At 35.5% G+C, this 14841-nt stretch overlaps 1 protein-coding gene across 1 annotated transcript; it reads left to right on the plus strand.

Moving 5' to 3' along the window:
- The first annotated feature begins 7032 nt into the window (after positions 1-7032).
- Positions 7033-13965, plus strand: LOC125659533 (cilia- and flagella-associated protein 58-like). Its single transcript, XM_048891218.2, has 16 exons — positions 7033-7169; positions 8704-8766; positions 8936-9300; positions 9482-9638; positions 9785-9979; positions 10112-10249; positions 10462-10621; positions 10746-10828; positions 10940-11131; positions 11269-11430; positions 11544-11831; positions 12025-12248; positions 12366-12477; positions 12582-12806; positions 12907-13040; positions 13558-13965. Exons 1-16 carry the CDS (start codon positions 7161-7163, stop codon positions 13673-13675), a joined length of 2625 nt encoding a protein of 874 aa, XP_048747175.1. The 5' UTR covers positions 7033-7160; the 3' UTR covers positions 13676-13965.
- Positions 13966-14841: the final 876 nt, after the last annotated feature.

Raw genomic sequence — 14841 nt, forward strand, 5'->3', positions numbered from 1 at the left:
GACGCAGCAAAAATGTGTGCAACACAGTAAAAAATTAATTGATCCGCGTCCATTGTGAACGAGAAAGAATTTGTGCACGATTATGCTTTGACGGCGAAGGACAGAGATCGGTATCTCAGAAGGATGATATTGCGTAACTGCTTACACCTTCCCCGATCATATATGTAAGTAGGTCATGCAGAAATTTAGAGGATGCAACGGTGTAACTTAAGCTTACTTTATTATTTCTAAACGACCAAGATATTATTCAGAATCATCGTCAACACAATCAAATTTGATTTCGTGATTTAGTTTCAAAAATGAGACTAAAAATAATAGTCTTGGGGCAAGGAAAAGATAAAAGGTACAACATTATATTATAATATATTATATTATATTATGGAAGACAATACCCCGGTTTCAAGTATTCAAAACACCGCGTGGAATTTTACGAGGGCTGTATACTGAAATACATATATGTTTAGAACAAGTGTTAGATAAACATTGCCATTGTGTCAAGCATGAATGTGAAATGGTTTGCGGTCCACAGCACGCTACATACAACGAAAAGTAATCGTGTTTTCAATTTCTTTGTACTTCAAACAAACAATTGACAATGACATGCATATGCTACATGTATTTCCGAACGTACAAATAATGAAGAAGGGGGAGGGGCATGGATGTACTGTCGTTGTTCCCTGTCCCCACATTTTGTTTTCGCTGAACGATCTTTTCATATAAAAAAAAAGATGCATTTAGTTTTTTTGTGAGATGCCTCTTCATCATTTCTAACAGCGGTTTGGACATTACCGTTTGAAAATTACTTTTGTAACTTTTCAGTGCCTAGTTTGGGATTCTCATTTAGCTACATTTACATGTTGTAAATTTTGCATATTCATTGCGAGTCACTTCTGTTACGTTTTTTTTCTTCATATTAGAACTCCTACACAAGCTTCGAATCTTATGTTTTTTTGCTAAGGTTATCAGCATTTTCATATAAAGAACTGTTTTATAAAATTAAAACAATAGCAATGTGTATTATGTGTCATTCAGACAAACGGATGAGTCTCCTTTTCAATATGAATATGAGCTTTTACACAAGAAGTGTAATACACACAAGTTGATGAGTACAGCGTTTAATGTACCTGTGTACAAACTCTTGGTTTGTTTTTTTTTTGGTTTTTTTTTGTTGTTGTTTTTTAATTTACGTATAACAAACAATCACTACAATTGCTAAATGTAAATCCATGCTTATATGTTAGTCTAATTCGTCATCATATTTGAATTAGTATATCCTCTTGCACTATCTTTCATGTTAAAAATGAGCTATCTCCACTCTTGTTAATGACGCAGTATTCAGTTTCAAAGTAATATTGCACATGTATGATGAACATCTTTTCTAAATAACTTCCTAAATTTCGTTTTCAGTTATACATGTATTTATCGGACTTATTTGGATTCAGATTTTTGAATTGAAAATAACTTCATTATTGATTACAAAAAATAATTCCACTTTCATGGTTTGATTGCTATTTACAGATAATTATGTACTGGATTCTGTAGTACAAGTCATACAGATGCATGTTTATGTATGTATTTAAATGATTTCTGGTAAGGTAATGAAATGGATGTAAAGCGTTTCATAATCCTGCATTATTGGTGTGTTTTGATATGTGGCATTTGTTAGTGTGTGTGGTTATGTGTAATTTTCTTTTTTGTCCAGTTTGTTTGTTCCTTTCTATTACAAGTGACTTACATATATGTATCAAACTATTGATTTGTTTCATTTCAGTTGTATTCTGAAAATATTTCATACACTATTTAACTGGAACACAACAGTAAATTAGTTGCGTAATAACAATTGAACACTTTATACCGAAAACTGCCATTACAACCGTTTTCACATTTTCTACCAAAAATGTTCTTCTCTATAACATCACATCTGTAAGAGAAAAAAATGCATAGTCATGTAGAGCATTTAATGATCCAGGGACCGGAGCAGAGCGGATCAGAAACCCTTGCCTTGGGAAGATGGGTGGGAGCTAAACAAGGTATAAAGTGTTCATTTGTCAAATATTTGAATAACATAGCCTTAAATGCTATTGATTGATTGTATCTTGTTTAACGTTCTTCTCAATAATTTTTAATTCATATGGAGACGTCACCAAGACCGGTGAAGGGCTTCAAATTTAGGCCTATGCTCGGCGCTTACAGCCATTGAGCAGTGAGGGTTCTTTAGCGTGCCACACCTACTGTGACACGGGGCATCCGTTTTAAAGGCCATCTCCGAGGACCCGTGACATTCACACCTGATGCCGAGAGTTTGGTGATGGAACTGTCGCTACCTGTTTAACGAACTAGGTCTGTCGCGGCCGGGATTCGAACCCCGACCGCCCGCATACAGAGCGAACACTTTACCTATGGACCACCGCAGCGGTGGCAATGCTATTGATACTAAATTCTGATTATAGATATTTAATAAGAACAGGTGTCCTTTACCAAAATTGTAAATTTCATGATCCAAGGACAGGGTTTTAGTTTAGTGTAGGATCAAAATTATCATAATGACCATTGTTTTAACAACATCATCTAAAATTTATATTTCAACGTGTTGAAAAGTTTCAGGACATTGCTTCCAATCCATATTTGTTATTTTCTTACAGAAAATGTACTACTTAGTTATGCGAAAATAAAGAATAATGCATAAACCTTTTTTTAATGTTGTTCCTGCTCATTAACATTACAAAGCCTACAGAATTCATGAAGTCAGCTTAGCGCTTTTCAGTACTTTCAGTACTTTGATTATTTTTATGGCATCACAGCGTTCGAGTCCAAAACATGGGCTTAGTCCCTGTGGTTGCAGACTTGCAGCTATTGCCGGTGTAAAGGCAAATTTTGACCCCCATAGAATAATGACCGGGGGTCATTTTTCGACATCGAAAAGTGACCCTCTAGTCGTAGAAAAATTGGATAATTTTGTAGAAAGAAGACCCAGGGGTCATTATATTGAGTGTCATACCTGAAAAATAATGACCCCCGAAGGAAAATGACCCCCTCCCTTTCTTAGCAGATTGATTGATTTTAAAGGAGTAGATACGGGTTTTCAGGTCATTATTTACCCAGAGTTATCATTCCTGCTGCTCCTCTTATCAAATTTATTCCATGTGCAAATTTTTTTTTCACGGTTAATAAAATAAAAGTAAGAACTAGTTCATTAAATTTGAGGAAAACCCACTGTACGTTCCATGACCAATTACAACTGGAAAAAAACGCATATTTCGGGGACGGATCCAGGGAATTTTCAAAAAGGGGTTCTACCATAAATTTTAGTTCTCAAAAGGGGAGTTCCATTCTCAAAATGTGTTCTATTTACATGTATAGATCTTGTGTAATCAAACACACACATAAAAAAGAGCTGCGTCTAAATACAATACTTCTTGTGTCACAGAGAGGCGTGAAATCTTCTTAAAACTGACGAATTGACATACATTTTTTGCAACTGAAGTCAATAGCTTATTTCATTTAGATATCATTATCGTTTTTCAAGAATTTCGAAAAATGAGTAAGTGTTGATAGAGGTATTAGTGAGTATGCGAACGGTAACTTCGGTAGACTATAGCATCTCACTGGATAATGTATGCCTATCAGGGGTGTAGGACAAAGGGACGGTGGCACGTACCCCCTCACTTTTGGAAGATGGGGGGGGGGGGCACAAGTGGATTTGTGCCCCCTCACTTTTTTAACACAAAATTAACATAGATTGATCAAATGAGAATATACCACGGTTAAAAAATACTCAATTCTAATATGCAGGTTCTCAGCACTCAAAGCATTATTTCTTGCATGTACATAACCTATTCTCTCCGAACTACATTTTTTTTTTTTACCGAGTTACGTTTTAAACCGTCATAAAATTGTTAGTTACAAGAAAAATGTTCTCACGGTGAAAATAGTTACATCTCATTTATATTAGAAGGGGATCCCCCCATTGCAATGTTCAAAAGTGCAGTATGTCGTACACAGTACAGGGGAGTAGGGGAAGATACAGCCGGGGCACATGTTCCCACACTTTTCAAAGGGGTAAGAAGTATGGTTGTGCCCCCCCCCCCTCCCCTTAAGTAAGGCTATTTTACAATCTGACTAGAATAAGATCCCCGATCCGCTCCTTTGTTTTCATATTGTCTCTACAACATAAATACAAAGGAGCAGATGGAGGATCTCATTTTTATCAGATTGGGATTGTTAGTTAGTACCCACAAATAAAAAAAATGAGTCATTACAGTCGGAAGCCCTCCAGAGGCCATGAATCTTGAATTCTTCAAAATTTTCTTCGGGAGACACGAAAATATATGAAACTTGATTAATGAAGTCAGTAGGAAATGGCATAGAAGCAAAGTATCTAAAGTGTATAAAAAAAAAAAAAAAAAAAGGTGAGAAGGGAAGTGTAAAGTCCCCCCTCCCCCCACACAACAGGATTTTGGAGTGTCAGAAGGATATCCTACGTGGGTTTTTTTTTTATTTATTTTTTATTATTTTTTTTTGCTTGTCAAGTCAAAATGTGTTTAAGGTGGATTTCTTTGGTGCCCCTCACTATATTTAGCCCCAGATACGCCACTGTCTATTGTGTTAAATTATCAAAACACCCTAAATAAAACACCGCACTGTCATATCACAGTAAATGCAGTACACCTGCTATCACCGTGTAGAAACGTACTAGAGTAAAGTGTATCACCTTCTACTCTCTCTCTCTCTCTCTCTCTCTCTGTGTGTGTGTGTGTGTGTGTGTGTGTGTGTGTGTGTGTGTGTGTGTGTGTGTGTGTGTGTGTGAAGAATGAAGAAGAAGCAAATTTACAAAAAGATGTGATTAATTAAGATTAATTCCAGGTTTAGCACCCTATAAAAATGGCTGATGGAATGGCGCAATTTGTCTCCCCCCTTTCGAAATTCCTTGGATATCCGTATGAGTACACAGTTCCCGTCGCTGATCAGAATTAGAGGATTTCCAAGACTAGTAACCCCCCGGCATGTCCATCGCCTAATCCTTATTATGTTCTTCATAATAAAATACTGTTTAAATGAATAATAAACTATAATGATTTTTGCAGTTTTAAAGCATCACTTCTTTTTTTGAAAGTTTTAACTAATATTCACTCAATTTGACAATTACTGGTTTGTATTCATTAATCATCAAACAAGTAAATTTGTCCTTATTTGGATAAAAAAAAATTGTTGTATGTAGATGTTAATGTAAATGTCTGAAAATAAAGCATGATAAAAAGGGGGTATAGCGGAAGTTCTGTCCACACAAAAAAATTGTATGGTAAAAGCCACTACCCACGGGCACCAATCGAGCTACCGCACAACCGAAAGTTGGGGAAAAAATCGCATGATCGAAAACCCAGTTGTGCAGTACGACCCCCCACCCCCACCCCGGATTCATAAGATGGTCCGTGCAATCAAATTGAGCTTTTAAAAATCGGGGGGGGGGGGGGGGATAAGAATGTGATGCTGACACAAGAGTCGGTAGTGAATTTTTCAGTCCCAATGAAATTTTTAACGGAAAAAAAAAACTGTCTCAATCTTCACACCAGTTATCCCAACACACGGAACCGGGGCTGCCACACCGAACGCGGAGATAATAGCAGAAAGCAGACATCAAGGTGAGTAAATTAAATAAAGACACATAGCATGCATGTACACATATACACAGACATATCCCAGATTAACAAAAGAATACAAAATAAATTCAAAACATTTCATGCAAGAATATACAGATACGAAAGCTTAAGATTTAGAGGCAGAAAAGAAGAAATAAAATACTACAAGCAAGAGTAGATCATATGTATACCATTAAAATTCAATCTAATTCGCAATTTTTGTTGCAAATATTGCGAAATGTGCAAGCCATTTCAAATAGAAAGCTGGGTCAATAGTATAAGAATTTTGAAAATAATTTAAATATAATCAATAATGGTAGTAAATCAATCGTATAAATATTTAAAAATTCATTGCTGACGGAATTAACTAAAAAAAAAAAATAATAAACTAGGAAAGAAAGGTCTATAATATTGCGCCATGCAAACACACCACATAAACGCTGCATAGATAAAAAGAGCAGAAGCAACATATAAAGCTACGTGCACTGGACTTCAGATCTGCATGATTTACAATTATATACATGTGGGGCCAGACCAAGTGGAAATAAAACTCTTAAATTGATTTAAGGTGGTAAGATGCTTAGCTTCATTTGGCAAAGAGTTCCAGGTCTTAGGAGCACTATACCTAAAGGATTGCGGCCCATACCTGGTTGTCCTGACACTGGGCACAATGGCAGTGTTTGTGTATCTAAAACTGTAAGAATGATCTTTAAATGCACTGAAGTCATGAAGAAACAGAGGGCTGGATTTGTTTACAATTTTATAAGTTTCTATAGCCAGTGCACGCATACGTCTTACTTTTAAGGTTGGAAGAAGAGATTTATGAAGTAATTCATCATATGTAGAAACATAATCATTATATATGAAACGAAGGGCCCTTTTCTGTAGTTTTTCCATTTTTATGGTATTCTTCTCAGAGCAGAAGTGCCAGGTAATGGGAGAAGTAGGTAAAATTTGATAAAATAAAGGAATGGTAAATTGCAAGTTTACTTTAAAAATGACTAAGATTGTGTCCTATTCCTTGACAGCTCCATTGTGTATTTGACTTTCGTAATTTTGTTAGACAATTTTGAACCTATAATGGATATGATTAAAATGATTGTGCAGGAGATCGCCGTTTGCACAGATTTTGGATTGTGCAGTAAAACGGTAGTGTGAGTCCTATGTTTCGAACGGATCGAAGAGGAGTAAGTAAATCGTTAAACTCGCATTCAACGCGCTCTAAGCTATGGCGAAAAAAGACTTGGATGAAACAAATACGCACGAGTTAACTTTGTATTTTCTTTATTTTCGAATTTTACAAAACAAAAATTATAAATTTGTGAAACATTTTTCGTTTGATTATTTTAATATTTTGTAGTTGTAGTTTTTAGATATTACTTCTGTGCCAATGAGGAATGAAGTGTAATTATACGAAAGTTTGGCTGTTTATAGTAGTCCGTAGCAACGTGAATGTAAATAAAGGACAGACAGACAGAATATTAAGGGCAAGAAAAATTAAAAGAGCTTCGTTGAATTTTGAAAATGGCCGAGGTATAGTATAAAAATTCTCAACATATATCAGATTCTTTATCTCTGTGGGGCATATACAACGCGATTGCAATGCAGTATGTACAAATGTAGATCTATATGCACTGCCATGGCCATAGCATGGCACGGCATTTGCTTTAAGACATCAATCACTGTGATGAAAATAACACTGACAATTTTCAAGCAAATTTTCTTGAAGTAATAGGTGAAATGAAGATACACATTTTTAAGATACGATACACGATTAGATGCAAAATTTGATGTTACATTCGGCAAAACGTATATTATATTGTGGTAACTTTTAATAATTAGTTAGAATTTGTCCTAAGGAAATTTATACAATTAATATATGCATGTAAAACTAAGGTTTTTGTTATGTTCATAAATCAAAACTGCTCAAATCATATTCTAATTTTTTTTATGTATCTCTGAATCAAGTCCTACGTTGGCCTTCTCGATGAATATATATTATATTAGCTCATCAATGATGTCCGATACCAGATATAGCCCATATATTATGTTAGATGTGTGTTTGCTGATATACTGAAATATTCTTGGGTACAAAGTCTGACATGTCATTTATCCCACTGAATTTATAAACGTACAAAAAAAAAATATGATATCGTCGAATACTTATAGCTGATCTCCTCTTCTGATGATAGAGCTCAGCAGTACAGAATAGAAAAGTTCCAGATAGATTGAAACACACTACAGTGAAATCATAACATGATACTAATTCTCAATCAATGCATACAAGTACTATAGGCATATGATACATATAAATCTTATATGATAACTTTGATTTCAAATAAGGAGTTTGCCGTATGTGTATCAGTACTCCACATATTGACATGATTGACATTTGTTCTACCCTAGTCTATTAAATGAAAAGTATTTTTTTAAACATACCACAAAAGATTTACTTTTGTATTAATATTGTAATGAAATTCATGAAGTAATAAAGCTGGTCACAAAATACTGTTTATACTGAAATGGAAATTTCAATTCAAATTCAAACTGTATATATATGTACTTAAGTTTCAATAATAAATTGAGATACATCAGCTTTTATTGCGATCAGGATTATTCGGTAATAGATCTGATAGACTGTACATAATTAGATTGAAGTTTTTAAAATACTCTCCACATTCTCTGATCACATGTTTAATTTCAGTTCACAAATTTTATATATTAATCGATATAATATCTATGAAAAATAACTAACCATGATCCTTCAAGCTGGTTTGTCAATACATGAATTTTCAAGCAAGTAGTATCTTAGAATGTCTTATTTATCTAATTTTTTTAATATCTTATTCTTAATTGATTTGACAAAAGCAAACTATAAATTAGTCAGAAATAGCTTGTCTACATTTTAAATTTCTGAGGAGAGTTAATTGTTTCACACATATTTCTTAATTCTAGAGAAATTTACTTAATTCCGCATCAATGTAAATTTCAAAGGAGGGATTTAATGACATGCTTACTTAGTGAGAGAATAATGCTTAATAATGAGCTCTGTTTTACATTCATTTAGGAAAAGGCTAAAGGTGGAATGGATGATAGTGCATTTGAATCCCTAGAAAAGGACTTCAAAGAGGTAATATTACAAAAGTCTGTGTTGCACAGTTCTAAGCAACTAAGTAAATATTATTAATGATGCATAAAAAATTCAGTAATGCCAAAACTAGCAACAGTCTTGTGTAGTACATGATCTTCTAATTTTGGACAAATAGAGACATGAAAATTATTTTCCTGGTTTTTCAAAGGTTCTTGAACAATTGAAAGGGGACAAAACACTTGACAAGTTTCGACAAGAATATGAAAAACTTCATAAAGCCCTGAAGAAAAGCCATGAAAGTGAGAAACGTTTGATGCAAAAGACAAGGGAGTTGAATGCTGAAATCACAGCCAACTCGGCCAAAGTTGCCACAGCATTAAAATTGTCTCAAGAAGACCAAAACCAAATCCAGTCATTAAAGAAAGAAATTGAAAAGGCATGGAAGACCCGTGATGCTGCATACGAAAAAGAAACGAGGGCAAGAGAAACAATCCAGCAACTTAAGATGGAAATTGCCAATCTGAGCAAACTTGTGGAACAGGGAGCTGGATTAACTATGGGTCAAGAACATAGGTATTGGACTGCAATGATTCTTCATAATAACAAAATTCCTTTTGTCACAAATGCACACATATGGCATTACAGACATATTAATGTTAAAAATTTCAAAATTCCCTTCAGCTATACATGGATGAAGCAATAGGATACATTTGAATCTGTTGTGCAATTTAATCATTTTCATTTCGTTTGCCAGTGTCAATGAACTTTTGAAAATGAAGGAAGAGTTGACCAAGGAGAGAGATGAGCAACTGAATGACATCGTCAAACTACGAGAGTCCCTTGCCCAGGCAACATCACAGGAGCAAAAACTTGAGGCCGACAAAAAGGAGTGTGAGGAAAAAATACAGGAGGTAATTTAGGACAATTATATTTGTATATATCATCTGTACAACACCGCATTTACTGAAATGAAAATTCATGATAAAGTGATTCTACATGTATTCCCACTAGATATTAAAGGATTGATTTTCAAAAACAATGATTCAAATCACTGCAGCTTAACCAAGAGATACAGGTAAAGAACAATGAAGCTCAGCGTGAAAGCAGAAAGAAAGATAAGATGGAAAGAGAGCTGAAGCAGGCCAAGGCTGATCTGGATGCCAAGACTGGAGAGATCAAGAATCTGCAAGGTCGTATAGATAACTACAAAGGGGACATCTCAAAACTGGAGCAGCAAATGAAAGAACAAAAAGTGGGTTTTATGATGTGACATGTATCTATATAATGTTCTATTTATACTGGTGTTTGTATTTCATTACTGGGGATTTATAAATTTACTTTGATACATGTATGCTAATAAGAAGCCTATTTCTTTGTGTGACAGATTTTGAATGAGAGAACCATTAAAGATGCTGACATTTTACATACCCGGTTTGCCAAGCTTCAGTCGGACTTTGAAGGACAACTGATTACTACTGATCAATTGACTGCTGAAAACCAAGGCAGAGTTACAGAGCTTAAGGTATTCAACATAGAGTACTAATCCTTTCATGATATACAAAATATTGTTTGTTTAACAGTCCAACATGATGCAGGTCAGCCATCCATGCCACTATAATGACAATAAATCAAGTATCTGATATAAAAAGAAAGTCAGGTTTTATTTTTATTTTTTAATTCTCCAGTTATCCCCCACAGGGATATTTTTTTCATCGAACTGCAATATATTTGTAGCAAAAAGAAGATGAAGTTAACGGACTCAAACAGGAGACTCAGCGACTCAACAAAATGAGAGAGACCATCCAGAGGAAACTCCGACAGGTAGAGGAAAATAAGTCAGATGTGGAACAACAGAAGGAAACTCTCAAAAGTCAGATTATCGGGTTAGAGAGGGGTAAGAAAAGATTTTATTGGATATTTTGAATTCTTCAAATTCTAATCATTTATAATAGGAGTATTTCTCAGGAAAATGTCATTGTATGATTTTAAGAGGAAATCATTTGGTTTTTCTTCAACAGAATTGGAGGCAGCCAAGAAGCAAGCTGAAACAGATAAGAAAACAATTGATGATAGGACACGAGAACGTGACATCCTTCAAAAGGTTTGTTTGTAGTAAAAAAAAAAAAAAATTTAAAAAAAAGAAACATAAAGGAAAACTTTTACAAACATTACAAGACGCAGAATATTTCATTTGACTTGTTGTCTTGTACAGAGCATGCTGAAGGCTGCAAGTGCCACTCAAAAACAAATACACCTTGTCAGACTTCATGAGCAGTCCAAGAAGAACCTGGAGCAAGATATTCAAAATTACAGAGAGGAGGCTCAGAAACAGAGAAAGATCATCTACCAGCTGGAGAAGGAAAGAGATCGATACATCAATGAGGCCAGCGATCTCACTCAGAGGGTAGGGGATTTGTGATTATATGTTAACTTGTGCTTCAATAATACCGTCAACGATCATTCCTATGATACATGATGAGAAACCATGAACAGGTGTATGCTTCATTCTGACCAATAACTCACAACTGTTCTTTTACATAGGTTCTTTCTCATATGGAAGACGTGAAAGTTCGTGAGATGCAGATTTTCGACTACAAAAAGAAGATTGCTGAGGCGGACACTAAGCTAAGACAGCAACAGAACTTGTATGAGGCTGTGAGGAGTGACAGAAATCTGTACAGCAAGAACCTCATCGAGTCCCAGGTTTGAATGATACAATTATTTAGTTTTATGAAACACAAACGACTACTGAGTTTAAACCATCCTGATGCCTTTAGGTATCTGACTAATGAAGGTCTTTTTCCATTGAATTTTAGGACGAGATCACTGAAATGAAGAGGAAACTGAAGATTATGAACCACCAGATCGATCAACTGAAGGAGGAAATTCAGGCCAAGGAGAATGCTCTGCTTAAGGAGCACTTTGAACACCAGAGAGTGGAAAAGGACAAAGAGAACCTCAAGTCCGAGCTGAACCGTCTTAAACAGCAAGCTCAGGAGAGTAAGGCTTACATTGAGGCTCAGGAAGCTGAGGAGAGGAAGCTGCTTAAGATCATCGCTGAGGCAGACGCTGAGCGGGTCAGACAGAAGAAGGAGCTGGACCAGGTAAGACAAAGTGAAGACCTCCAAACACACAGGTTGTCCAGCGATAAGGGTATTCAACTTTTGTAAAGCTGGCATGATGAATTAAGAAACAACCAGGTTTCAATCTCTCTCCAGTTCCCAGTTAAGCCTTGTAATTTGTATTAAGGTGGGTAGAAAAAAGTTTTAAACCATTATTTAAATTTGATGTTTATAGGTGATCAGTGAGAGAGACATCTTAGGTACCCAGCTGGTGAGAAGAAACGATGAGTTGGCTCTTCTGTATGAGAAGATAAAAATACAACAGTCCACCCTAAACAAAGGAGAAATCCAGTACAACCAGAGACTGGAGGATATCAGAGTGCTGAAGTTGGAGATCAAGAAACTCCGAAGGGCAAATGCCATCCTTGAGAAGAGAGTTGCCAATGTTAAGGACCTCAGGTAAACAGATTTATTACAAAGGGTCATAAACTTTGATTCTGATGCAGCAAGTTCCTAGATGTCAGAAATAGTTTCGAGTAATCGATTACACTGACTGAATGCATAATGTCTTTCCAGACTTGAAGTCTACCACATTCAGAGAGAATTGCTGAGGGAGAGAACAAGATGCAAGGCCCTAGAGGAAGAATTGGAGAATCCAATGAATATCCACAGATGGAGAAAACTGGAGGTTTGTATTCAGAAGAAAATTCCGACGCAATTAAAAAAAACTTTGTTAGAGTGGAGCTCTCAGTCTCCTAATATTATTACACTAACCTTGACCTTTATTTACAGGGTAGTGACCCAAGTACATACGAGATGATTCAGAAGATACAGACGTTACAGAAGCGTTTGATCTCCAAGACGGAAGAGGTGGTGGAGAAGGAACTACTGATCCAAGAAAAGGAAAAACTGTATCTGGAACTGAAACACATCCTGGCTCGACAACCTGGCCCAGAGGTTGCGGAGCAGCTCACCATTTATCAACAAACACTCAAAGAAAAGACGAAACAAATGAAGGTATGACTGTCCTATCAATTTATCTTGCTAAATAAAGTTCACTTTAAAACTATGTAGCATATGATACTCAGATTCTAATTATTTTATTTTTTCATTACAGTCTATGGCATCTGAATTAAATATGTACGAGTCTCAAGTCAATGAATACAAGTATGAAATAGAAAGGATAGCCCGAGAACTACAGGAAGTGAAGAAAAAATATTTTATGCAGAAAAAGAAAGAACAACAAACAAAGTAAGCTTATATTGATATGCCAATTTCTGTCTGATTGTGTTACTAATGTTTATCAGTTTACCGGAACGGATTTGAAAACCTCTCCGAGAAATACATGTATCAACACTTTGCCACAAGTTACGTCCCTTTGTAGGGTCAGCCAAAAGTCAATCGGTGAAAAACCAAGTTTTCCTTCTTTACCTTACCAAATGCAAGACATTGTTACTTTAAATTTTAGCTAATTATTAAGTTTTCATACAAGTTAATGGGTTGCCCCAACCTGGGATATTATTGTAGTTGACTGCAATTGATAAGAAAATAACAGATGTCAATGCTACAGATAAGAAAATTACAAAGGCCAACGTAGGGAAATACGATTTTTAACCGGACAAAGGACGTAACTTGCACAAAATGTTGATACATGTATTAATTTCAGCGTAATAATATATGGAAAGTTCCCAGTCTTTCACTTTGCACACATGTCATATATTCTTATAAAAATATTTCTCCTGACACACAGTACTATTTGCTTTTACAGAGAACGGGAGCGGACATTAGCGCAGGCTGGAGCCCCAGTCATACAAGCACAGAGAACAGATGGGCCTCGGTTTACAGGAGGAGGTTTCAACCTCAAATCCACCAAAACAGCTGCTTAGCAGTACCATGTACACAATAATGTGATGACACCTTCCTGAAAATTTGGACAACCGAACGTTTAAACAATTTTATGTTTCGACTCTATTTGTCTTTTTTCCTTAAACATATTTGATATCCCACACTAAACATAATCACAACAGTGTTTATAGAACGATATTATGACATTTAAAACACAAAATTCAGCATGAAACTCTGTCAGTATTTCTGTTACTATGTCTGTGATAATTGTTTTTATTCAAATATTTATACTATTGAGATAGTAAAAACTAATAAATATGATGAAATTGTCTGTTTATATTTTAACTGATACTTGTATTCATTTCAACTTATCAACCAGAGTGAATGTATATCACTAGAAAAAAATCCAGACATCCCCCCCCCCCCCCACACCCCATCCAGCAAGATTTGAAATTTACATTTAACCATACAGCTGTTTGGAAAGACACTTGACGTGTTGAGAAAATGAACTTGTACCCATATGTGTTTTTGAGAAACCTAAAAACTTAGTGCATAATACATCACCTTTTTTAGCATTGGTGAATTGTCTAGAAGTTCCTCAAATGCTCAGAGGTAGAGTGTTCGCTTCATAACCATAAGGTCATGAGTTCGTGCCATGGCCACGTCAAACCCAAGACGCCAAATGTACAGCATTTAGAAGTAAGAGTCACAAGTTTTTCTGATATGACCTTCAAATGGAGATCCCATGTCGCTGCAGATGTTGGCATGTAAAAAAAACCCTCACTGCTATGACCCTGAACGCTAACCATAGATCTAAATTTGTGGTACTTCACCTACAGCTGGTGACGTATCAGTATGAGTGAAAAATTCTCAATGGGACGTAAAACAATCAATCAAATATGTAGGAATAAATGTTGAGGTTGTTAGGAGTACATAATGAAAGCATCAGGTAACTTGTATGATTGGAAATGTTGATTCAAATTATACTTTTTTTGTTTATACCCATAATACAACAAATCTCATATTTTGTGAAATAATAAAGATTTTTATAGTTCCCATATAAACAAGCCTTTCTGTGATGTAAGCCGTACATATATATGCAGTCCTCCCTTGATATAATACCAACTTTTGTTCAAGACCAATTTTGGCAATAAAGCGGGGATGGCAATATAATGAATTCACTGTTACAGACGATTTACTGAGCAGT

Source organism: Ostrea edulis, chromosome 9 (genome assembly GCF_947568905.1).
Source record: "Ostrea edulis chromosome 9, xbOstEdul1.1, whole genome shotgun sequence".
Lineage (NCBI taxonomy): Eukaryota > Metazoa > Mollusca > Bivalvia > Ostreida > Ostreidae > Ostrea > Ostrea edulis.